The 27,513-nt window shown below is 41.2% G+C and overlaps 1 protein-coding gene across 7 annotated transcripts in view; it reads left to right on the top strand.

The window, feature by feature from the left end:
• The window catches only part of KIF16B (kinesin family member 16B), a 299,987-nt gene that overhangs the window by 214,592 nt on the left and 57,882 nt on the right, over positions 1–27,513 (top strand). For 6 of the 7 annotated variants that reach the window (XM_024239081.3, XM_063720677.1, XM_063720675.1 and 3 more), the window contains 2 exons: positions 1,150–1,272; positions 21,573–21,662. In XM_024239081.3, coding sequence (XP_024094849.3) covers positions 1,150–1,272; positions 21,573–21,662 — 213 coding nt within the window. The remainder of the gene's footprint in view (positions 1–1,149; positions 1,273–21,572; positions 21,663–27,513) is intronic. The other variant, XM_054541595.2, reaches the window with a different exon arrangement.

Below are 27,513 nucleotides of genomic sequence, written 5' to 3'. Positions count from 1 at the left end.
CTTTATAGTCACATAAGTGGGTTCCATTGCATAATCATGGAATTCTCAGCATCTGAAAACCTATGTATATGTGAAGTGTTTATTAGCTCAATGTATCTCAGATGGATGTAATTATTGTACAGTTTCATGATTGCAGTCTAGAGTAGTGTGATGAAAGTGGGCCCTAGATTGTCCTGAGTTTAAATCTTGACTCTACCCCATACCTCCATCAAGTGAGCTCAACCCTCAGTCTTGGGCCTCTCATCTGATAAATAGGGTTAATAATGGTTAATACCTTGTAGGGGGAATTGTGAAGATTAATTGAGCCAATTCATGTAAACTGGTTAATGTAGTCCTTGGCATATAATGAGTATCCAATAAATGCTAACTATAATTATGATTCTAATTATTTTGTTATTGCTATTACTTCAAAAACATATGTTTTCTAAAGCCCCCAGCTTAGTGCAAACAATAAGGATTGTTCAGAGATTTCTTCCGATTCACACTTAAGAGAACTTCATTTGGAAGATTTATTTTTTTCATAATGCCTCTTCCTCAGACCCCACTAGTCCCCCACTGCCCAGGCCATAAATATTTGTCAGAGCCAAGTTGAGTAATCAAATGGGGCCTAAAGAAAATACTTGAGATTTGTTTTAATTGTGGTTTCAAGAGCTTTCCACACTACACTGGCTTATAAAAATGCCTAAAAGTTAAAAATGAAGTAAATTTGAATAAAATCTCCAGCTTTTGCAGTTTTATAAGTATAGCTGTCTGATAGTGTGTGAAGAAAAAAGTTTGTCAGATGGTCAAGACTTTTCAGAAGGCAATCTGGTTTACACTGATTTTTTTTAAGAAGTCAGGATAATGTAATTTGTCCCTGTTTTTACTTGTTCTTATAAATTGGAAGGAACTTCAAAGCCAAACAACACTTCATAGTGCTTTTTTCCTAACTCCTTGGAATGGTATACCTAAAATAATGGTCTTTTTGTTACGAGAGAGGCTTAGCTTTTCTCTTTCAAAGGAAGCCATCATTTTTCTAAATAAACCCTACTGGTTTGATGCTCTTTTCTCTACTTGAAACACATTTTCTCCCTCCTACCCGAGCAGGATATTTGCAGTGGAGTGATTCTGGTTTCTCTTTGTTCTCCCTGTCTGACATGCCTTTGATAGCGGATGGTTTCTCGCTCTTTGGGCGCAAATCCAGATGACCTGAAGGACCCAATTAAAATTAGTATCCCACGCTACGTCCTCTGCGGGCAAGGAAAGGATGCACACTTCGAGTTTGAGGTCAAGGTGAGTGTCTTCTTGACTCTTCTGGAGAATAGAGGTTGGAGACTATGCAGTGCTTTACCTGTCTTTATTTTTTCAAAAGGGGATGAAGCCGCATGTGAATATCCTGTTTGTAAAATATTTGGTCTTGCCCGTCTTTAAACCAGTCTCTAAAACTCTTGACTGTAACACGTGGAAGGAAGTTACCTCATAGAAGGTGTTGGTAAGGCAGACAGAAATGGAATTCCTTTCACCCACACCGTACGGGTAGGGTGACCAACCATCCAGGTTGCCCAAGACTTTCCTAACGTCTGCCCTTAAAGTTTCACACCTTGGGAAACCCCACAGTCCTGAGCAAACCAGGACAGTTGGTCACCCTCCCCATGGGCTTAGTCTTTATTTTTCTCATCTATAAAAATGAGACTAATAATATTTATGTCACAGGAATATCAGTGCATATAAAGTGCTGCATCTTGTGGCTGGTATAAACAGTAAATTGTAGCTATTGCTGCTATTACTACTGCTATTTTCGTTGTTGTTTCTATTATGAATTAGGAAGCCCTCCTCATTTGTTTCAGGTGTTTCTTGATTTATACAACTTTTCAGGAAGAGATGTGCCTGTTTCCTTATGTCATGGTTTTCTAAATAATGACTTCATCTTTTTGCTAATTTGCTTTCATTGACTCATAACACTTTATTAAATAATGTTGCTGGCCACCATCCTCTTCTCAAGAAAGTAATGATAAATCACACTTCTTTTTTTTCAAGGATCAGCAAGGGTATTGATGTAATGAAGTCCACTAGGATCACCAGTGTATGCATGCATAAGGGTGTTCTTGGAGGCTATAGGTGGTTTTGTTCAGATCAACACCAGACCATGAATCTGGACACTGAGTTCTGTAGACTCTGACCCTGCTGCAATTTGCTGAGCAGCCATAAGTCATCTGAGCCTCAGTTTCCCCATTGATACAATGAGGAAATTGGAAAGTACCAGTGGTTTCCAGATTTTATTTTATCTGTGAAACTCCTTTGTTCAAAGAATATCTTATGTGGAAGGACACCGTAAAAGGCAGGGAAGCCTAGAGCTGCTGGGCACACACGGAGTGGGGAGGGAGGAAGGAGCCTAAAGCCAGCCCTCCCCACCGCCTGTCCCCACCCCTGATGCATCTCAGGGCAGCCCTGGGCTCTGGGGAATCCCTCTTTTCAGATGTCACATTCTCTCAACCTTCTGAGGAAATAATGTAAATAACTTCTTTTCTAGCTAACCAGACTTTTAGGATTTTATTTCTATATACTAAGTTTTCTGTTAGAAAAGAAAAAAAAAACAGGGCATCAGTTTATATATTTGAGGTTTTCATTGAGAAAGCATGATGCCTGTATGTTGTTGCTGTTATTCTTTTTTTTTTTTTGAGACAGAGTCTCACTGTGTTGCCCAGGCTGGAGTGCAGTGGCGCGATCTCAGCTGACTGCAACCTCTGCCTCCCGGGTTCAAGAGATTCTCCTACCTCAGCTTCCCAAGTAGCTGGGATTACAGGCATGTGCCGCCATGCCCGGCTGACTTTTTGTATTTTTAGTAGAGACAGGGTTGCACTGTGTTAGCCAGGATGGTCTCCATCTCCTGAGCTCGTAATCCACCTGCCTTGGCCTCCCAAAATGCTAGGATTACAGGCATGAGCCACCGCGCCCAGCCTTTGCTGTTATTCTTAACTTTACTGATCCAATTATGTGGGTTCTTATTTAAATGTTACGGTATGTCCTTGATCCACTGCTTCCCACTGCCCCTGACCTAATATCTATCTCCTGGTCAATTTTTTTTTCATTTGTTCTCAGCCATTCTAAATTGTGTGTGTGTGTGTGTGTGTGTGTGTGTGTGTGTGTGTAGAATTCCATTTGTACATATATGTGATTATACATGAATATAAAAACAATTTCGGAAGTTGTGTTTGCATCATGACCGTGTTTTTTAATTAGAGAGTGAAGACTGGCTTCCATTAGTTCAGAATTAGAATTCCCCAGCACATAGAACTCACAGCAGTGAAGTACATGCAATGATTTTAGTTGGTATACGGATTTATTTTACTTCAACAGATAAATGTGTTAATAAAATATAACTGTTAAATCAATTTCATGTATAGAACTCAGATAAAAAGATATTTAATATTTTAAAAACTGCATTGATTTAAATAAAAATTACAAGCAAATAATAATCAGGTGGTGTGCAGATTTGGCCAAAATTGTGAAGATGCTACTGCCCATGCAAGTTAGAGAAACCAAATACAGAAAATTCTATGAGGCCTTATGGAATCTAGGCGATCACTTCAAGATACATAAAATCCAAATCCACAGAGCTCTGCTTTCTTTGCATTTCTCAAAGCAAGTTCTAAAGCATGTAATTGTTCCACTTCCTTTTTCTGCTCGTCCTTAGGTGCTATAATTATGAGCACCAGGAATGTGTTAGCACCAACTTGGAGAATGTCTAGTTCTCTGTTTAGGCAGGGCCTCCTAATACCTTCACAAGTAGGTGTGTGGAAGCCCTCCACCCTATATGGATACCTTGTCATGGGGCAGTATGAGAAACAGACATGAAGTGAATATACAGGCCTTCCCTGGAACAAAACAACAAAAACAGCCTCGCTCCAGGCAAAGAGGTAGCTTCTAAATAGCATCCCCTCCCCCTGCCCCCACAATCCTCATATCCTGCCATCTCCAGGCAACCTCAGCAGGTCACGCAGCCTCGCTGTGCCTTACCTGTCAAATGGGAATCATAAAACCCACCCTATTGGGTTGGTATGAGGAGTGGATGAGTTTCTATGTGTAAAGTGCTTGAAACAGTGCCTGCCACATACTAAGTGTTGGGTAAGTGTTTGTTATTAAAAAGAAATAAAAAATGGGATGAGTGAGATTTTACTGTGAGGTCCCCTTAATGACTTTTGATGTACAATTAGTTTTTATGGGAGTTTTGGATTTTGTTGGGATTTTTTTTCTTTTTGGTTGTTTGCTTGCCCTCAGCATTTGGAATTTAAAATTTAGATTGCTGACCTTTTCTCTCAGTCATTTGGACATTTCATGCATAGGCCCTGTTTTCTAGAACAAATAGTCATGCTTATGGTAATATATGGTAATATTTTGGCTACTACTAAATTCTTCTCTTGGTGAACCAGTGGCTATTTAAGGAGGCTAAGGTAAAAAGTATTATTTTTAAAAGAGACTATTCTCTTCAGTTTTAAGCTTTTTTGAAGGGAGATTTAACATTAATGTACATACATAGATATATTATTACACTTTATAATTTAGAAAAATCTTTGCTGCTTCTCTTTTAAAAAATCAGTTTTTGTTTTTCATTATCCCGCATGATGGTCCTGAGTACACGCAGTGAGATGCTGTGCCCTCTTTGACCAGCAGGGCAGGGTCTGACACCCCCTGATATAAGACCCCTGTTTGCTGTATAGCTTGCTGGTGTCACTGCCAGCTTATTTAGGGTCCCAGCTGATTTGTGTGACCACAGCAGGGTCCACGTGGTGTGAGGCCTGAGGGGCCCCGGGAGGGAGACGGCACGCCAGGGGTGTAGCTGCCCGGGTTCTCCTTTGTCATCTTCCCCTCACCCTCCTCAGCCGCCCTGCTTCCTGCGCTCTTCTGCCAACCTCTTTTTAGGTAGGACTCATTAGTCATTGAAATCATTACTTCTTCCTGGCCATTTTCATTTTAATCCCCAGTGTGGGAGCTCCAATTTGGTCTGCCCATTGCCACGTGAAGTAGTCAGGAGCCTGTTAAGGGAATGTTCCAGGGAGGACACAGGGCGTGTGATTTCAAGGGAGGGCAGGAAGTCAACGGGGGTTCCCAGATGCTCATCTTCTGACCCCTGCTGGGCCCTGAGGAGGTTTCCACCACTGGTCTTTAAAATGAGAATAATAGAGTTTTTCATTAAACCAAAATCTATTTAATTCAAAAGGACTGTCTTCTATACCTGCTTTATTTGGGGGGATTAAAAACAACTCTTTTATGAAATAACTGTGAGGATATATAAGTAGACAGGTTTTTGTTGTTTGATCTCATTTAGTTTTTTAAAATTAACTCTGTTGAGGCATAATTTATATACAATGAAAGCACACATTTTAAGTGTAGTTTGATGAGTATTGACATATGTATACACCCATGTAACTAGCCCTCTGTTCAGGATTTGGAACTTTGCAGGCTCTCCAGAAGTTTCTGGTGCCCGTTTGCAGTCAGCTCCCATGTTCCGGCACCAAAGCAAGCACTGATCTGCACCTACAGATTAGTCGTGTCTGCTCTAGCACACCATGGAGAGGGGATCCGACGGCATTTATCTTCTGTGTCTGGCTGCATTCATTTAATGTAATGTTTTGGAGATTTACCCATGTAGCTGAGTATAACAGTAATTCGTTTCTTTATATTAATAGCATCCCACTGTTATGTGAGATATGTCACAATTTGTGTATTCGTTTCTTTCCTGTTGGTGTTTGTTTTAATATTCTTAACTGATGATACAAAAGGTTATCATTTTGGTATCGCCCCTCTCCCCACTTTGTTTTACTCCTCCCAGGAACCCCTGGGTCAGAGTATCAATTCCTGTTACCCTTGAAGCTGTACCTTCCTTTGGGTCCTAGTAGCACATCCATCTGGGACTGTATCCGCAGATGCATGTCCTGCTGACTGGTGGCAGAGATAGAGATGGGGTGGGGAAGCTGAAGTAGTGCCAGTCTGGCTTCTCTCTGAGAACAGCACGTTCTAGGCTGAAAATTGCTGTGTGTCACCTGCTGGTCAGCAGAATGAAGCTGTAAAATTTGTGCCTGTGCTCAGCTGCACCTGCCACAAGTAATGCCATTAACCAGATGACAGCAGTCATCTTACAACCCCACTTCGCATGCCTCTCAGTCACTGACACGTGGCATCAGTTACACTGCGTTATGCTTGCCATTTTCAGTTAGTTAAGACCAGAGTGGGTAAAATTTAGTTTTGAAATCACATTTCAGCATAGCACAAAACACGGGCCTGGGAAATTGATGGTTAAGACGAGCAGAGACTATCACACTCATGTCATAGAAATAAGCTGGTGTTTCCAGCATTGTTTGAAATCCCTTGCATTTTAACTTACATGTCAACAGAGTAACATAAAGAAATAAGCCAACACTGTTGTGTTTATTTTTTAATATTTTGTTTCCCGAGAGTTTCTATTCTTGTAAAATCTGGAAGTAATCTGCAGAAGAGTTTGTTGTCTCATCTTTTTTCTGAGTGGTCATCTGCAGTAGTGCCCCCTGCCCTGTTCTCCATCCTGTCACCAGGGGTACTCCCTTCTTTCCCAGCCAAGGTCACAGCTCACAGTCGTGTTGCTTTCAGTCTGGTTATTTTCAGTCATTGTCTTGTTTGCTGGTCTTCCCCTGTGGATACAAGCTCCCAGGGCCCTTGTCAGTCTTATATGACACAGACCCCCCCCCCCAGTGCCCACCCCGTGCCTAACTGGTACCAGTCACCCAGCGGATCACCCAGCAGCGTGATGCATGCTAGCCTGGCCACAGGTGCTCTCATTAGGCACAGCCTGTCTGGAGCTTCGGTGATGACTGAGTGACCATGTGCCCTTTGTAAACCTCCCCCCCATCCCCACCCAGCTCCTCATGCTCCATCCACACTGATGGAGTCAGTCGCTGATGAGCCATTCTGCCCCTTGCTCATCCTCGTGATGTGGCTGGTGGCTCTTAGTCATGCAGGGAGAGTGTGGGCGAGTCGAGCTTCTTGATTGTGTCCGAGTCCAAGCATGCCCCATCTTCCTTCCTCCCCACCTTCCCTCCCGCCTTCTCAGCACCACCCTCCAGCGCTCCAGCATACCCATGCCCTGGCTCTGGGCTGAGTTCAGCACCCGCAGGGTACATCTGTTTTGTCTTGGGTTTCCTTAACAGAGGGGTAGACCTGTATGCCCCCTGCCCACCCTCTGGACATTGGCCTGGCTGCCAGGCACTCTCCAGCTGCTTGCTCATAGAAGCACATGTCCCATTGTTATCTCCTCTAAGGAGCCTTCTGCATTCCAGCTACGCTCCCAGGTGCCTGCCTTTTCTCACATGGCTGCAGGGCATCAGCCCCATTGGCCAGTATCACTTTTGTCCACTTAGAGACCCAAGAAACGCAGAACTACACACAGACAACTTAGGTCACACACATGATGTCCAGGACAAAGGCTTTCCTGATTTTAATCATCTGGGTTTTGTTTAGGTGCCATAGTAACAGTCTCCTCTTGTTCTCATTCTGCTCTGACTCCTGATCGGTGGCCTGAGAAGGAGGGAGAAGCAGAGAAAACACGAGTAATGAATGATAACGAGGATGTATAACCTCACGGAAGTGTTCCAGGGAAAACTTGTAGACCATCTGCTAATAATTATCAAGTACCCCAGTCAGTGGCAGCCGTTCTCTCTTCCATTGTGTGAATTTAGGTCTGTGAGCTCCCCCTTCTAATTTCAGTCAGTCTGGCCCTAGACACTTAGGGCCAAGAGATATCATCTGCTGGGTCCTCCCTGAACTTAAAAGACCCTGAAGTGAAACATGGTAAATTGCAAAACTGCAGGGCAGCAGTTCAAATTGGATCTTGTTTTTACATGATCCAATGGCAGGCACCGTGGGGCCAGCGACTGACAAAGTCGTGGAACAATATTAACCCGAGGCAGCAGGTGCAAACTGGTGGTGGAGGATATGGGGTTTTGTTGGCCTGAACAGATTTTTTAAATTTTGCATGAATTGTCAGTATTTAAAACTTGGGAGACCTGACATAGAAACCCAGATTTGCCAAGATCCTGTGAAAAGTCAGTAAAAGCAGGAACTGGGGCCAACATTCCTGCAAGGCAGCACTCATAGGGCAGAACAGCAGCTCCTCTTAGGGCAGGTGTGTGCCCTCCACTTGGCCATAGACCTTGGGATTTCCTGTCATGGAGAAAATCACCTTGATGACATACATGGTGGCCTCCAGGGACGCTCAGAGTCCAACTGCACCATACAGAAAGGCTCACAGAGCATTCAAAAGCACACAGAGACGTAGAGGAAGGAGGGGTAGGTGGCACCCTGAGGGTGGGCTAGCAGGTGGGCCGAGTGTTCTATCTGACCCCTGGTCACAACTAGTTCATCTGTCCCCTCTCTGTCATCTCAGCTTTTCGTACTTACTATGTGCTTACAAGGACCAGAGTGAAGTTTTAGATTAGGGGCCGTGGCAGACAAAGGGTGCCCAGAGCCAGTGCACCTTCTCCATGAAAGGAAGCAGGCACAGGCACATCCAGCCAGCCATCTGCTGTGAGCAGTCCTGGGTTTCACCTGTACTTCTCCAGTAGAGCACGTATGGTACCAGGATGGGACCCAGGCTGGTTGTCATCAAGGCTGGTCAGTTCAGGGGGGACTTAGCTGTCATCCCAGAGGGTGCATATCATGAGGTAGCGTTTCCCTCCCTTTCTGTCCCTAAGTAACATTCTCGTCTGTTCCATCATGTTTGGTTTTTTAAAATTATTCTATCTTTGGCATGTCTTACAGTTTATCAACCTGTGGCCTGTGTTTAACACATCTTGCACACCTTAGGAATTTTGTTGTACCTCACAGGCTACTTGCTTACTGTCCTAGATCTGTTTTGACAGATCCTATGAGATTTGCCTATACCTCATAAGCTTCTTGCTTATTTACTGGCTGTATTTAACATTAATTAGCTGCTTCCATCCTCTATAGCACCATTGGATGTTCTCAGATAGTATGGTAGACCCATGCTCTCGCTTAACATCCACGCACTGGACCGCACTGCCTTTCGTTCTTGACTGATCTCTGTAGGCAATTGCAGCTCTTCAAGGAAAGAAGCTAACATCTATCAAGCACCTTCTTTACCCAAGGCATTTTGCTAGACATTTCCACAAATTTGGAGAATATACCAAAATGGGGGTAGTAATTGTATTTCACAAATTAGGAAATTATGAATGACTTGCCCAAGGCCACACAGCTAGTTAGTAGATCAAGATACCTAATGTTCATGTCAGGTCTAAGTACACTGAGCCATACTTGTTCTCTTACTTACTTATTTTAATGTACCTTCCAAATATCACTACTTTCTACACATTTATAAGTTGAGGCTATATTTTAGTATTGCCCTAGAGATAATGGTCATTTTCAAATCCTTGCCTGTTTTCAAAATCTACTGTTATTTTTGTGTATGTTTTAACTTTTTGCCTTGAATTCTGACCAAGTCATGGGTACTTTGTAAACTGGGGCTGTTGTTAAGGCTTTGGTAAACCTGAAGAATTTGATGGTAGATTGGCCTGCCAGGAAGCATGAAGAAGAAATGCCTAGAAAAATTGCAGTTTGGGAATTCAAGCAATCACATTTGCAGTCCAAGAAATTTCTCTTTATTTGGCAGAACAGAAATAAGAGCCATTCCAGTCTATTAGATAAACTCTGTACAGATACATCTTTTGGAAATACTCCCTACTTGATAGAATATAGATGTTCAGAAATTGTAGAGTGTTGGCGTCTGAATCTGTGCTTATTAGTAACTGATGGATTATCTCCCTGCACGTGTATTAGCACGGCCGAGACAAATGGAGTGTTGCTTATGCCATGTCCATCTAGATTTAAATCTTCAGATTCTGTACTATTTTAAAACATAAATAGCAAGTAAAAGTAGCTACATTAAGACTTGAAGAATCACATTTTATCCTAGGATTTTTTAAAAATTTATCACCCCTCCCATCTCTTTGCAAACTTTCAGTCTTCTACTGAAAAGTGAAAAAAAATTTTTTTTTCTTCCCCAGTTTTCACACAAACCAACTGATCTTTTATATTGCCCTTCCTTGGACAGCCATATTTATCTTCACAAAGTAAATGCTTCCTGTGTAAGAAGTGACTAAGAGGAAATGAGATTGAGTTACAAGCACAGAAGAAAAGCAGTTATTACTTTACGGTCATGCCTTCAATTTCCATTTCACTCAAATTTCTATTTTTCTATTATAAGACTATATTAGTATTCCTCCTTCCTTGGTTTCAGAATTTTGGGAGTTTTACATCTCTTCCTAGAATAAGATTTGTTTTAAAATCATTTGAACTTTCCTTTTTGCAGTTGCTACCCACGGATACGCTTACCTTTCAGTAATGAATAATATAACGCCTTTTTAAGAACAGAATCACAGTGCCAGGAGTCACCATTTATTGAGTGTCCAAGCACTGTGCCTAGTCTCTTCGCATTTTTTAAGTTCATCTGCAGGTTAGGAATCATGAGTGCATTTTACAGATGAAGGAATCGGGACCTGAAAGAATTGAGTAATTTATCCAAAATCACACAACTAATAAGTTACTGGGCTAAAGTCAGGATCCAAGTCAGAGTTAATTCAGAGCTTTTCATTATTTTATTATCTCATGATGACTGGTGGAGACTTTACATTCCTTGGTTTGCCTCGGAATATCTGAGTAATTTAAAGGAAAATTGCTTAGACTGTCATTCTCGCAATTTCCCACTGTGTTAAAGTAGAATAAGTTCCCCTATTCCTCACCTGCTTCACAGAGGTGTTGGCAGAGGGGGAAGCACTTTATCAGTGACAATCTTGGACTTAAAGGCCCCCATCTCCCAGATTCTCAGGGCCTTCACACATTTTATCAAATTTACCTTCAAACTACCCTGTGAGGTAAGTATACTGAAATAAGTGGTATTACAGCCTATTTTGAAGATGCTGAAGTTAAAGCATCGGGAAGTCATTATTTCTGGTTATTGCAAAAGGCAGGATTTGGGCCAGCCTGAAAGCCCTGTTGGACTTAGCAGCACTTCATAGCTGCCTCGAGTGTGAGTGTAATTTGGGAGTCAATCACTAGGCTCATTGCTTCCTAGCAAACCAGGTTTGGACCAGGTTCACAAGCCTGAGGCTCTGAGGCACTTTCTGTACTTGTCAGTGATGCATCTGCGTAGAAATGTGTCTGAGATTTTCCTGAATTGGATGGCTGTAGAATCTCCTATTTGAGCGGCTCCCTTGCTTTCAGGAATCTTTACTCACCAAGCTCCATACACCTCCCATTTGTGTTACCCACAGACGGGCAGATCGAGGACTGCCCTTTCGTTGTGCAATGTGCTGTCTTTAGAACCAGGCTCTTCCTGCAGAGGCCCAGCTTCTTCCCTCAAGTACCTTTGAGACAGAATTTCTGCAGTTGGTCAAGCTTCAGGTTCACAGGGCCCACTGCACTGGAGGGGGAAGCCTGCTTGGATTAGGAACTGTTACACAGTTGTGGACATGGTCCTGATGGCAGCTGTTCCCTTGCCTTGTGTCCCTGGATGGCTGCTGACCGAGTCTCTCTTTGCTCTCACCTGGCTGCAGAGCTCTGCCCTCCTTTGGGCTCCCCAGAAGGAGAAGCCTGTGAACATTCCCAAAGTGTCCCTAATGGAGCCAGAGGAGGGGATACATTGCAGATATATCTCAGAGCAAATAACTTAAAATACCCCATTAGACTATTGTGTTCTCCCAAGAGCACCAGCCTTTCCATTCCTCCTGCCTAGCTATTCCTGGGAGCTCCAAGTGCTGCCACCTTACTAAGCCTAGGAGTTCAGCTCCAGCCTACTGGCTCAGCCTTTATCCCCAGACTGTGTAGGTTAACAGGACCCACCCTCCTAAAGGCAGTTTAGAGACTATCTGTTGTTTCTTAATGTGTCTTTTAGGAGCCTCATACCTACCTACCCCAAAATTGTTTATCACAGTATGTTTTCTAAATAAATGTTCTCTCTAAAGGGAATTTGGTAAATGAGATTTTCTCTTTCTTTGCTTTACAATTTGTCCTCTTACGTCCCTTAATGCCTACTTTCTAAAACCTTTAAACAGTTACAGATAAGTCAGAAAAGGACTATAATGCAGGTCACACTGTTGCCCACACTTCAGGACAAAAAAGTAATTAGAAAATGTAACAGAAAAGTGTATATTGAAGAGAGGCTGTGAGTGCCACTGTCTCCATTATTTCTTTTATTGCTTAACAAATATTTGGTACCTGTAATATAATTTTTTTAAAGACCATACTACAAGCATCAGGATACCAAGGAACAGGAAAGATGAATAACTAGTTCATCCATTCAGGAGACAACTAAGTGTGGGAAGAGAAACACGTGAGAAAAATTGAGCAGCACGGAGCCAACGGGCTCATGGAGGCATAATCGGAAGACGTCAAGGCAGATGTACATTTTTGCTTGCTTGAGACCGAGGGGTGGATTTCAGTGAGTGCAGACGAGAGAGGAGGTGTTCTGGGCAATGGGAACAACAAAGACAGAGGCCCAAGGGTAAAGAAGGACAAGTGATAACTTGGTAATAGGAAGCAGTGCAGAAGGAGGCTAACCTTGGAGAGGGGCTCTCCTCTCAGGTAGAAGTGAATCAGGAAAATTAAGTGAGGATGAAGAGGTTTTGAAGGAAGGAAAATGAATGTAGCAACAGCATCATTTTGAAATGTGCTAAAAGGATACTCGGAGTTGATCTTAGGTGACTCTAATCATCTCAGTAAACCGAGTTCATTATAAGGATGGAAAAATCTAGAACAGTTTGAAATACTCATCGCAGAGAATAGAATTTGGAAGGATTTCCAAGTAGGAGTGACTGCTGAGCTAAAACGGCATACCTGTAGTGTAAATTCATTCTATCCTCCTAGGGGGCTGTCTTCAGCAGTGCAGGACAGCACCGAGGAGAGCAGGCTGACACCACAGGCACTCAGTTTGGGGGACTGTTCTGATGGGCCCCACCAGAAGGCTGAGAGAGTCAGGGATTTTGAGGTGCTGGTCTCCCAGTGTCAGGACGACTAACCTGGAGTCCAGCCTCTGTAATTGATCCGAGAGAAAGGAGGTGAGCTAGGAGACCAGGAAGAGGTCACAGTGAAGACAGCCAGGCAGAGTCAGCACCTATGGGGTGTGCATGCCCACAGAAATCAGAAAGCACTGGCGCTGTCTGTCCTCAGAAAGATTTGGGGATGGCAGAGGCAGATCACGTCGAGGAGCAATCAGATGGCAGCCTGTGATCTCTCTGGGATATTGGTGTGATTAATGAGGTGTTGGCTTCTTTTACTACTTCTGGCTTAGTACCATTTGCAACAGTTGTCTGAGAGATTTTAATGAAATCTAATATACTAATGCTTGTTACTATACAGATTCATACATTTGGAATATATTTCATGTTTTCTCAGACACACTCATAGTTATGTTGCTGCATAAGACTTTCAGTAGAATTAGTTAATGAATTAGACCCTGCTCTCTTGGAAACATTGAGGCCTTCCTGCATGCATCTTTTACCAGCCACAGCTTAGAGTCACAGAGCCTAAACTTTTCAAATCACACATAGCTATCACTGGAAAATTTATTGAGCAGGCACACCCACTATATTGATCTTTATCTGTTTAGATAGTGTAACATTTGCTAACTGTACATAGTATTTATTAGGACACAGTTACAGAAGTAGAGATCTAGAAAGAATAAGATTAAAAAAAAAAGAAATAGAAGTACCAATAGTTTCTTTCCATACTCCATGGAGCATCTTGTCTCTTCCACTGTGAGGCCCACCAGCTGGGAGAGTATAAATTAATTTTCATTTTCTATAGTATGTAAGGAGATTTTAATTAAACCTTATCCATTAATGCTTGTTATTATTATATACAGACATGTTCATTAGGAATATATTTCTTGTTTGCTCAAACATATTCATAGTTATGTCACTGCCTAAGCTTTATTTTGCAAAAATCAGACAAAACTTTTTTTAGTATATATTAGGTTGCTATTAGACTATTTCTTCTAAGCAGTTATACTAATTACAAGGATTTTTTAAAAATATGCTTGAGGTAGCTCCCCCATATGTTGCTTTAAAAAATATTACTGAAGAGGACTCTACAAGGAACTGTTTAAAGGCAGCCAGTTGGAGTATGATTCCTTGAATGAAAAACTGTTGATTCTCCTCTTCACACTGCTAAATATACAAACCAAATGTCTACTGATGACAGATCTTAACACTGGCAATCCTTAAACCAGCAAAATAAGTATATAACATAAATTTGTGGGAAGCACTCAATTGAGAATTGTTTATAAGTAAATTCAGTCCATCTTGAGGACATGTTTATGGTGTTTAAGTTGCGCTTGATCATTTTATGGCCCAGGAAAGAAGGATTTGTATCAGTGAGACCACTCAGAGGGAGAGAAGTAATGAATTTGCTCCTCAAATATATGCAGTAATGATATCTTGCATTCTCAACATTAAATAAAATAATTAAGTGTTTTGGTCCGACTTATTTGTTGTACTGATCTTCTGTTCCTCCCCTCTGCATCAGCACCCCATTTCATGCCCAATTTTAATTTGGGACAGAAGAGGGCTTTAATTTTGTCTCTTAATTTTGCCTTTCTGTCTATTTTTTCTCAAGCTTCCTATGAGCAGATCCTCAGCTCTAGGCATAGGGTGTTTCCATTCAAGGGAAAGGATTTAATGCTTTTCCTGTGCGGTGATCATACATACAGTTGCCTTGTCTACCATTTCTGATATGATTGCTGGTGATACTCATCATCTTCTTCTTGTTTGCGTGTTGATAGACAAGGGGATATTAAATGTGTTATATAAAGTGGGAAGCTTGAGCCTTGCTAATCCCCATATTTAGCCTGAATTCAGGTGAAAATCTCAAGAGTGAAGAATTTTTAAATCTCTCATGCCGTACTATGAACTCGTGTTACAAATATATTGAGAGTGCACCATATTCTCTGCAGTTTTTTTTACAGTCATACTATTGTAACTAATTCAATAATCTTTGATTTATGTGAACCTTAATGAAACCACCAGAACAGAATAACAGCAACCAAGACTCCAGTAGGCCATGCTTTCTATTTTACCAATTGAGGTCAAGCCTGAACTCTTACCTAATTTGAAAAGTAAAATAATGTCAAGTATGTCTCTCAGAAAACTACCGGCATGTAATATGGTACCAGGCACATGGTAGGAGCTCAGTAAATGTGTATCTCTGCAATGAGAGTCCACCCACCCCACCCCAGTTACTACCAAAGACAAATAGCTTATTCCCTTAGAAGGCTTAAAATCTCCTAAGTAGAGAGATATATAATTAGTATTAGTTACATAAATCAATTAGTGCAACATTAATTATGTAATTAATATCCTGTGCTGTGTGTTCTAATCATGGTGTGAACCAAATGCTAAGGGATCATGGAGGGGATGGAATAAATGATTCTTCCAGGGAGAAAGGAGTGGGAATGGGGCTGCTGCCCAAGGAAAAATCATGGTTTGGACCCTACCCTGGGGGCTGAGCAGGAGCTCTCCAGGTGCAGAAAGGGGTGTGTGGTTGAGGAGGCCGTTCAGAAGACCCTTCAGAAGACCTACAAATATGCCATATTTCTTTATTCACACGTTGTCTGGGGTGTGAGATTTTTAGTTCACTGTGAGCTGGGATTGCCTAGGAAAGTCCCTAAATGCCGCACTAAGGGCTTTGGCCTGGGAGGTTAGTGAGACATCTGATTTTGAAGTGACAACATGACCAGTGGTTTACAGCCAGGCTGCTCGGACCTTAATCTGCATCACAGTCCCCTGGAGGGTTGGTCAGAACAGACTGCTGGGCCCCAGCCCAGAGTTTCTGATGAAGGAGCGGTGGGTGAGACCTCAGAGCATGCATTTCTAACAAGTGCCCCAGTGCAGCTGATGCTGCTAACCACTGGTTTAGACAGTAAACTGAAATATCGAGGGCAGAAGTCATTGAGGTCTGTATGTGAGTTTATTAAAATATCAAGTAAGGTAAGAGGCAAAAATCACTACCCAAAATATGCCAGTAATGATTTTCATTGTTCATCATTTTTGAGACCTTATTATATATACATGGTTAATGGTTCCAGAGAGTCCCCTCTCTGTCATTAATGGTAGGATTCCTGGAGTCACCAGAAGAGTCACAAAAAGACTCCTCTGATACCTTTACTGACCTCATTAAGCTCAATTCAGAGGAATACAGTAAGTTTATAACATCATTGTTAGGTTCTTGGAAACTGCAACTTTAAGCAAACCAACTATAGCAGGTCCTCAAATGACATCATTTCATTCAACATCATTTTTTTACAGCGTTGATGAGAAAATGTGGTTTGGCTGTATGTTGTTTTGCCTAAAGTTAGTTTCCAGGAACCTATTGCCAATGTTAAGTGTGGATTTAACTGTACATAGAGAAGGTAGCTTTGGGCAGGCTAAGTTCTTTCCACATTGGGCCGTCTTTCTTTCTCCTCCCAGCTCCACACACACACAATGGTAGCATCCCACCTTCTATTATAAGCACTGAGGGGTGGAGGGTGGTATTAAGGCAGAAGGGGGTGTATTGGATGCTTTTGGGGGAACATTCTTAGACGAGGATTTTATCTTCTTGCTGTCTTCTCATCTTGTGCCCAAATGCCTTTTATATCTATTGCCTAGGAAATCACTTAGCTATATCATCATGTTCTCCCCAGCATTTGGTGTATGCAGTTCATTAGAGAAGTTGGTATCACTTATAAGGACACTGTTCTGGGGCCACTGTGTGAAAGAAGAATGATACCCAAAATTGTGAGGCAGGTTTGAAGTACCATTTCACTATTCGGAGATTTCAAAAAATGGTGCAACATTAATTAGCTGTGAAAGCAACAAAGAGGAAAACACCATAGGCTAAAGCCGCACAAGCTGAGTGTCCAGTTCCTTTATCCTGATTTTGTTTGAGGCCTACACACAGATTTTAAAAAGCCATTACTGATTCATTGTCACTAAGAGGCAGAGTATATTTAAAACAAGTCCATCTGGGGGCTCCCCCTTCCAACTCTTCAGAATGCCTGTGATGTGTCAAATTCTGTTCTAAGGTGCAGTGACCAACAGGTAAAAATCTTAGCTCTCCTTAGAGCTTACATTCTAGAGGGGAAGAGAGACAAGAAACAAGATATATTAGTAAATCCAGACCATGTTAGGTAATCAGAAGTGCTAAGGAGAAAAATAAATTAGGGAAGAAGAGTAAGCAGTGTTGAATGGGAAAAAAGAGGATGCAATTTTAGATAGGATATCCAACAGGGACATCACTAAGAAAGTGACTTTTGAGCAAAGACTTGAAGGAAATGAGGGAGCTAGTCATGTGAAAATGTGGGAAGTGAACATTCCAGAAAGAGGAAAAGCATATGCAAAGTCTCTAAGGCCATACTTGCTGTGTAGCATCTTGGGTATACCCTAGATGAGCAAAGAAGAAAGTGGTTGTGGAAGAGCCAAGGAGGAGACGGATTGTAGAAATCCTTGTAGATCACTGGAAGAACTCGAACTCATACCCTGAGTGAGATGGGACATGTTATGAGGATGCTTCATATGAGCAAAGAAATGGCCCCATCACACTTAATGTTTAACAAGATCACTTAGGCTCCTGTGTTGAGAAAAAAATGAAGGAAAGAGGTAAGACTATAAGCAAGGAGACCAACTAGGAGGCTGTTAAAAATAATCCAGGCAAGAGATGATGGTGTTTGGACCAACATACGAACAGTGGAGATAGTGAGAAATGGTCATTTTCTCATTCTATTTTGGAAGCTTGGCAAGCTCATTCACTGACTGACTGGATGTGAGATGTGAATGAGAAAGACAAACATCAAGGATGATGCCAGAGTTTTTGCATGGAACAGGGAGAAGAATAGCATGTCATTTACTGAGATGGGGAAGGGGAGCAGGTTTGGATGAGATTAATTTTGGTTAAGTGCAGCCATGATAAGTGTGAGATGCATATTAGACATCTGAGTAGGCCAGCTTGTCAAGTAGGCAGTAGGATATACGAGTCTGGGTTCAGGAGAGAGGTACGGGCATCCAGGGAGTCATCCACATGTAAATTTATGCTGTGAGATGAGATGAGGTCACCAAAGCAGTGAGTGCAGGTAGAAAATAAAACATGTTCAAGACTGAGCCGTGGAGGACTCTGATGTTTAGAGGTCAGGGAGATGAGAAATCCCAGATGAAAAGAAAACTAAGATAAAAGTGTAGCAGTGGAAGCTGAAATAAATGAAAAAGATGTTTGAAGGAGGAGAACGCTATCAGACAGCTACGTCAGATCCTTCCCATAGACCGAGTACGATCAAAACCAAGAATTGACCAGTGGATTTAGCAATACAGAAGCCATTGCTAACCTTGGTAAGAGTGGTTTGGGTGGAATGGTGAGTAGATTTCTGAAAGACACCGCAATTAACAATTTTCTCTCCTCCCTCCTGAACCAACACAGCCTCCTTTCTGTCACATTACTCCATGAGCATTTAAACGCACCATTATTTCTCTAATCTTAAACTCCCATTTCGACTTGCCTTTCCCTTCCATCTACCACTCCATTTCTGTCCTTTCCATTAAAACAAAATTCCTGAAAAATTTTTGATGTCATCAATTTCTTCCCATTGTTCCCTGGAATTTTGTTTTAAGGACTTAAGGCTGTCAGCTGAGAGGATGGAGAGAGGTGGTAAAGACTTGAGGACAAAGAGGAGTAATCATTTTGTAAGAGAATGGAAGAGTGCACAGAATTGGAAAACGTGGCATGATTGGTGGGTGTCATCAGAGGTGGACTTGATGGTGGCAATTGTGACTTTAAAATGAGATCAGTCTGTTTGGTGGTGTGTTATTCCTCAGCCCCATTCTGCTGGGCAGGTGCAGGCAGGGAGTGAGCAGACAGTTGGTTTTAACAAGAGTTGTGATTTATTTTTGTCCAGAGAATTTCAAGAGTGGGACAGATTTGAGGTTTTGTGCTTATGAGGATTTCTCATGGTTTTCAAGTTGAGTGAGGAAGAAACCAGGGCAGAGGTAAAAGGACATTAGAGGTCAGGGTGTTGGAGGGATCATCTGGGTGATTAATGAAATTACCAAGAATCATGCAGGAGATCAGTAGGGCTGAAGCAGTGACAGTGAGCAGACTCTAAACCTTCAAGGAATTGGGGAAGCAACCAGGGTGAATGGCTGCCTGCAAGGAGGAGGGTAGAGCGGCAGGGTCAGAAAGCACTATGGTCACAGAGTAGAGATTTCAGAAAGGATACAGAAGCAGTTATTTGGAAGTTGGAGTGAAGAGCAAGAGTATCGACCTCCATCCCAGCACGGTAGGATGAACAGTGTGGGGGGAGAAGACAGTCCCGGCTGGAGAGCATTGCCGGGGAAGTGCTTCCTCACGGGAGAGCCGGGTTTCAGTTACAGCAAAGATGAAAGGGATGTTCCAGAAGAGGCTGAGGTCCTGGGGGATTTTGCTGATGATTGCCCCTGAGTCCAAGAAGTGCAGTGGAAGCATTTCAGGAGAAGGAGGGAGAGCCAGGAACATCAGAGTCTGAGGAATGTGAGAAACCTAGGCTTCTGGAGGTGGCTTTCTGAGGAATCTCGAGTCCCAGTATAGTATAGTCTCACCTGTGAAACATCCTGCATCTTACTACTCACAGGTCATGGAGTGGTTCCATTAACTTCCTGGGCTTTTCCATGCAAGCAGTCAGCAGCATGCCATGTTGGAAGGCAGCAGGGCCCACTTGTGCTCCAGTTTTGTCTTTGCCACCTGGTTTGTGTCCAGCCAAGACTGTGGATTGTTGGGCTGTGGGCCGGAGGAAGCCCCCACATCCTCACTGATTGTGCTGGCCTTGCTCTCAGTGCCTCAGTGGGGTCTGCTGAGGAGGAGCAAGCCAGAGAGGAAGGCCAACCAGCCTCACAGCCAGGAGCAGGGTTTCCCAAGCTCAAGTGACGTGCTTACCAGCTTTAAATGCTTACTGCAGCTGCAGAGCACCTGCACTCTTGTTTGTAATGATTTTCTGTAAATACATTCACTTTTGTTTTCTTATGGAAATGTCTTTTTCAAGGAAACTCATAAGAAACCTGCCACAATTGAAAAGTTATTGTAAAAAATGAGTACAGAACCAGAATGATGAAAAATTTAAAAACGTACATCCTCATACACCCTAGATCATCTCATTTGCCACTTTGGGAAGTGAGTAAATCAAAGAATGGGTGGGACTCAGACTCACTCCTCCTTACAAAGCTGCCCACCTGTGTCTTCTCTCTTTCTTGTTTCTACTTTCTACTGATGGCCCTATGATTTACATGTGGAAGAATCAGGCTGAATTATTGTGCTTGAGAAGAGCATTTCCCTTATGTGCAAGTTCATATTCCATAAAGAAGCATGGCACATGCAAAGGCCCTGAGGTGGCAGAAAATATGTGCATTCAGGGATGCAGCAGGAGTGAAGACCCCTAGCAGGAGGGGCCTGCAGACAGGCTGCTGTGGGGAGGTTAAAAAATGTAGGTCTTTTTCTTTGAGCAGCATGAAGCTCCCCTTAAGGAGGGTCACCTCCCAAATCAAATGGTTAGATTTGAGTTCTAAAAGATCTGTTTTCAGTCATGCAGAAAAGGGATTGGAGAGGGCAGATGTGGGGTGGACAGTTGGGCGATGCTGTTGCAGAGTCCACAAGAGACCCAAAGGCCTAAAGTCAAATGGTGCTGATGGCAAAGGATGGAGGGATAAAGTTCTAAGAAATGTTTAGAAGGCAAAAGGAGCAAGACTTAGCACTTGCTTGAATGCAGGGATAGGAAGAGAAGGGAGGTCAGGGATGACTTCAGCATCTCTGGCTGGCATTGCTTGGTAGGTGGTGATATAATACTTTGAAATGGAGAACACCAGAGCTGGGACTGGAGGGAATATGTTGAGTATGGTTTTGGACAAATTGAATTGGAGTTTCCTGGGTGACATGGAAGGAAAGATTTGCCAAGTTGGGTATGTGGGTCAGGAGCTCAGAAGAAAGGTGGGAAGTGGAGAAAGGAATTGGAGATTCATTGGCCTCTGCTTTAGGTGTGATTGTAAAGGCTGATGTGGTCCATGTGGTCCACCTGCCTCTTCTTGTCACTGTGACCTGTCATATGTGAGCTGATGTGCAACAGAGTTTCCACTCCACCTAGGCTATTAAAGGCTGAATTGATTATTCTCCTTCTGAAAAAAAGCAAAATATACTGTTGTGTTATTATACTAACAATGACTGAGATGCAGTGAGATTTTTTTCCTCTTCCACCTCCTCTTCTTTAAAAGTGTTTCTATAAAAAGGGACACTTTTTATAACCAATTAAGAGATGACCATCTGCCCTTCACTTTACATAGACAAGCTGCCTATAACAAGATCTGAGAGCCAAAGCTGCATGTTTAAGTAAAGTACATTTATTATTTCTAAGTTGTATTTATTCAGCTAGATTAATGTTTTCAGTTCTAGAGAAATTTTACATGCTAATCACTTTTTGTTAATTTAATTTTTAAATTCTTTTGAAAAATTTTAGTGACTTTTGCTTCTTAATGCTTATTCATTTTGGTTTTCCTGGTTAATAGATTACTGTCCTAGATGAGACATGGACTGTATTCAGGCGTTACAGTCGTTTTCGAGAAATGCATAAAACATTGAAGTTAAAATATGCAGAGGTAAGTTATGAAATTATTATCTCCGATTAAGAGCATTCATTTTATAAAGTAAATGAGCTGATTGCATTAGCAATGTTATCTCTGTCTCTCTCTGTCTCTCTCTTTCAGGTACTAGCTTATTAGTGTCACTGAGTCTTATTTCAATAACCCATTTATCAAAGATAACTTTAAAATTTTTCTTCCTTGTTCCATTTCTGTTCTACGCAATTTAAACATTTTCTTAATAGAAGATTTTGAAAGTGATATTACAATGACAGTAAGTGAACTCCATCCTTCTCATAAATTTTATGGTTAATTTTAAATATGTATTTTAATCAATTTATAACTTCTCAATTATGAGACCTATTAAAATTAAAATAACTTCATATAGATTTACACTTTGTTCTTTAAAAAAGAAAGACAACATTCATGCTTAGTCGTATACTTAATGAGAAGTCAAGTCATAACAGTTATTTTGCCATTGAATGTAGAGGGAAAGGTAGATAGAAAATGTGGAATTATCTAGAGACCAGAAAGCATTTTATGCATCAGATCAAATATCCAGAGGGTATTAATACATTAGTCATCTTTTCCTTTTTGAACAAACACAGGTTTCTCAAGTAATTTTAAGCAAAGTATTCCTAGAACGAATGTGTGTTTTCCAAGTGATGATGATGATGATGATGATGATTTTACTTCAACTAAAGGAAGCATTATCTAGGTCCAGCTTTCTGGGAATTTTGTGTTGAACTGACTGCAGATCAATAAACAGTCATTATCTAACTAGCCTGCTTTCACCAAATATTGGTTTTGAGCACTATTTTTATGGTTTTTTATGACATTCTAAAAAATAATTTAGTTAGAAATTTGGTTCACTAATTTGGTTCACATTAAATAATGTTTCCTTAACATTCTCATGGCTTCCACCCTTTTTAAAATCTGATATAAAATACAAAGAGAAATAGCATTTTGTAAATAAAATAGTTCCCTGATGTATAGAAGAATCTTGAGCTCAGGTAGAATTAAGCTGTGTTAGTTTGTTTGCATTGCTCTAAAGGATTACCAGAGACTGGGTAATTTATGAAGAAAAGAGGTTTATTTGACTTACAGTTCTACAGGCTCTACATGAAGCACTTCTGGTGAGGGCCTCAGGAAGCTTCCAATCATGGTGGAATATGAAGGGGAGCCAGTGTGTCACATGGGGAGACAGGGAGCAAGAGAGAAAGGAGGAGGTCCTAGACTGTTTTTCACAATCAGATCTCAAGATACTCATTACCATGGGATACCATAAAGCTATTTGTGAGGAATCTGCCCTCAAGATCCAACACCTCCTACTAGGCCCCACCTCCAACATTGAGGATCATATTTCAACATGAGATTTGGAGGGAACACACATCCAAACCATATCTTAAGCTATCCCTGAAATTCTGTTACTAAGCTGTCACACTCTCTAGTCTTTTATTAAAAATTTAGGAAACTTCAAGTGGGAATTTGTTCCCAAGAGGCTTCATTCCAGAAGTAACAATAATAACATCAAAATCAAGTTATTAAGTTTGTTTCTGCAGTTTAATTTTCATGACTCAAATCAATATTGACAATTAAAAGAAGTATTGTGTACATATGAAATGTACAGAGCAGCTTGTTTTTAAAGTGAGCTTTGCAGCTCATTAACCACTTGGTTTTAAGTTACTACATCAGTATTTTAATAATGGACAGATTTTGCATATTTAATTAAACTCACTGAATTCCCAAAGCAATACCTAGCAAAAGCAATTTCCATGAAATAAAAGCACTCAGACTTTATATATATACACACACACATTCATTCCAGGAGGTATTTATTTTGTATTGATTCTTTTATTAGTCTAACCCATTCTGTGTAGGCACGTTTTTCTGGATTCCAGTAATACTGTGACAGACAAGAACAAAAATTTCTTCTATATATCTTAAATATGGGGCAGACAGTAAACAAGGAGAAAATAATAACTAGCACTTTAAGAGTAAGCATGCAGTGTTGCAGTTACCATTTAAAGTGAGTTACATGCCTTATATGAAAAATAGCAATAAAGAATGGTGGGGCAGAAGGTGTTGGGCACACTTTAGTAAAAGGTCGTTTCAGGGTTGGGCTCTCTGACAAGGTGGCATTCTAGTTGATACATTAGCTGAGAGATATTTAAAAGAGTTTTCAGAGCACCAGTATACAACTCTAATCTGTGTTTTTAAAGAAAACTCCAGAATGAATGTAACAGAAACAATCTTTAAAGATATAATAGAAAAAAACATACCCAAGGTTAAGAATGACATGAACCAGTGAGTCAAAGAAATTACTTGGTACCAGGCAAAATGAATGAACACAGATTATCACATACCTGAGAGTATTTTCCAGAGGAAAAAGGGGGTATTACAAACATGTTTTAAAAAACCTTCAAATGAAGAAAATCAAGTTGGTGTCATTCATTAATTCACTCATCTGTACTGAGCAACTCTGCATGGTGAACACATTGTGAACAAGACAGCTGCATTCCCTCTTCTCATGAAGTAGAGAGAATAAACAGTGAACAGATAAATAAGGCAATTTCAGCTTGTGTAAAGTGAATAAAACCAGGCCTTGTAATAGTGTGGCATGAGAGCTGGGTAGTGGGCTACTTTAGGTGGGGCAGGCCAGGCACACCTTTCTGAAAGAGTGGAATTTGTGCTGAGATCTGAATGTTGAGAAAGAGCCAGTCATGAAAATCTGGAGGTGGGTACGTTGTAACTCACGGGAAGAGCAAGTGCAAAGGCCCTGCAGTAGAACCAAGTTTGGTTTGTTCCAAGAACAAAAAGGCCTGGAAAAGTGGTGAGGATGGTAGAGGAATGTGGGCAAAGAGGTAGGAAGGGACTCTATCATGTGGAGCCTTGAACTGTATTCCTAGTGCATGGGAAGCCACTGGACAGTATTAAGCCTGGTAACAAAGTGGTTTTATTTATACACTTAAAAGGTCATTTTAATGGCCATACCAAGTATGGATTGTTGGGGTGCTAGAGAGCTCAAATCCAGAGTTCTTTTTAGACATTAATTTCAGGATACTTTTAAACACCCAATTGGAACTATCAAGCGAGATGAAGGATATAAGCCTGAAGTTTAAAGGAGAAAGATATTATGAACCTTCTCTTAGAAATACAAGTTATTGTTTGGATCAGGAATAATTAAGAAAATTTTTTTTATTTCTTTTACACTAAGTAAAGTCCTTTTATTTCTGCTTCAATTTCTAGCTAAGTTTCAATCTTCAGACCATTTCTATTCATAGGCGACTTCTGCTCACAGAAGCCCCTTTTCCTGAAGACAGGCTCAGGATCTCAATGTTAGCTAAGAATGGAAATTGGTTCTCCATGTTGTGTTTAATTTTGTGGCTTATAATTATTCTCACATAAGGACAAAAGAATGTTATATATAAAGGAGAACCCATAAACTCATGTGTGCATGTATTTGAAGGAAAACAGACTATGAGAGTGGTGATTTGAAACCTTACAGTAAGCTCCTAAAACAAACACCACATGTTGAAAGGTACAGACCCCGAGGTGTGCCATGCCGTTGTTTGTGTCCATAGCCACAACTCCAACACTTACAGGATGCTGACCGTGGGCCAGGTGCCGTGCTGTGCATCTCATGTGGTTCTCGGATGTCACTGGGAAGTGTGGGGGCTGTTACCCTCCTCGTTTTACAGAGACAGATACTGAAGAGTGGGAGATGTAAATAACTTGCCTTGTATCGAACAGTTGATGAGCAGAAGCCAGTCTCAGGCCATTGCACTCTACTTTCTGTTTCTAAACCAACAATAATATAAAAATGGGAAAAAAAGAATTGTTTCTAAAAGCACAGTAGCCTGTCATTCTAGATCTAAATCTTATTTCACTCACAACAGCATTGTCCATTTAACATTTTTAAGATAAAGCTTAAAATTAAGTTGAATATCAGCTGTCTTTTTTCCTGTAAAGTTCTTTTTTCTCTTACGCAGCTCAGCTTCACGTAGTCTTATTTGCTAAGTATTTGTTGGGACTTGAGATCAATGTTTATTAGGTATTTGTCAATTATTATTGCTCTCATTAGTGCTTATATTGTTACCATCTCTGTAAATAATGCTAATCTGCTCCTCCAAGTGGACTATTTGGCCTGACAACATCCTAGAAATCACTTGATTTGCTAAAGACCTAACTCTTTCAGGAAAGCCAAAGGGTTGACACAAAAGGATCCTGAAAATTTCCTCTCATGGATGACTATTTTATAGCCAAGTGGGAACATATTTTATTTACTTCACTCCTTCACCAGATTGGGCTCATTATTTCTGTGGAAGTAGAAGACTATTCTGGCTCTCTTAATTGCGAGGGTAACAAAATGTTTGATGACAGTATATTTTTAAATGACACATATTAAATTTACCTAGCCATACAAGGCTCCAAAATTTTAATCAAGCTAAGAAATATTGAAAAGCACACTGGAATTCAAAATATACAGAATTAGGAATATGCTTGCCAAGATAGACTCTTCTGTCACCTTAACACTTTAGTTTTAGTTATAGCCTATAGTCTTTTGGAACTTTGTCTAAAATGATATCCTGCCCATTCACATTTCATCTGGAGTTTAGCCATGGTCTCCTGGGGGATATACCTTTAACAGTTTGGTGTGACAGGTCTCTTGATGGAGATTTGTTTTCTTTCAGTAATCTTTTTTCCCCAGTAATAAATTACATGTTCATTATAAAAGATTGACATTATTCAACAATATATACATGGAATGTGAAAGTTCTTCTTAATCTAACCCTCAGTAGGAATGATTTGCAACACTCACCAGGAAGTCCTCCTGGGTCCAGCTATGCATTCAGACTCACGTCTCCCATAGCCCATGCTCAGCATCAGTTTCCCTGGGAAGGACACAGGACAAGAATCACTGCTTGCCAGCAGGGCACAAGAGCTTGGAGAAGCCCCCCAGGCAGTCTCTGGAGCAGTCCACTCGGCTGTCTGAGAGCTGTTCTTGCCTCACTTCTCCAGGTGATAGCTAACGTACAGAGTTAAGCCCCACGTGCGCATGTGTGAGAACCACTCTGGCCTAGAATCCCGTGCCAGAAGGGAGCCAGTGTCTCTTATAACAACTCCATAGGCAGAATTTCCAGAGTCCCGGCAGCCTGCTGAGTTACCAGTCATCTCACTCAGAGAAGCCTAAAGCTATGGCTTCCCACCAGACCACCAGACAGCTGTCATTTCTGCCTGTCCAGATGCAACTTATTGAGGCAGGGAGTCGGAGGTGTCATTTTTACCATGAGCATGAGCAACGTTGTCTCGTAACAAACTTGGCATGTCACCTTATCAGGTTTCCAGAATCCTGTTGATGAATATTTGGGTAATTTCCCAATTATTGCTGTTGTGACTACTTCTCTGTAAACATTTTTGAACGTATCTATATGTCTTCTGGTTCATGTGTTAGACTTTCTTTGTGAAGAAATTTGATAATTGCTTAAATGTTCTTAAAGACTTTCTGAAAAACCAAGATCAGTAAAGAATGCGCTAAGTTAGGTAGACGAGAGCCCTGAAAGCCATCACCCTAGCAAGAAAGTTTAAGAATTCCTTAACCATCATTCAGCTAAGCCTTCTAATCTCCCTGTTCACTCACATTCATTTGGTTAATTATTTTCTATAATGTCTCCTTAAGGAGAATGATGTGCTTGTCAACTGAAGACCCCTCAGGAATACTTTATATATATTTGGGTGGTGAGCCAATTAAAGCGGTAAGGAGTTGTTGATTATTAGATATAAGATAAGTCTCTGAATAAAATAGAAGTAACCTAAGGTTAATACAAACAGAACTTAAGAATTGAGCAGACAAGAAGACAGTGGGTTC

Source organism: Pongo abelii, chromosome 21, assembly GCF_028885655.2.
Source record: "Pongo abelii isolate AG06213 chromosome 21, NHGRI_mPonAbe1-v2.0_pri, whole genome shotgun sequence".
NCBI lineage: Eukaryota > Metazoa > Chordata > Mammalia > Primates > Hominidae > Pongo > Pongo abelii.
Note: the sequence above shows the minus strand (reverse complement) of the source record. Positions and strands in the feature narration are given on the sequence as shown.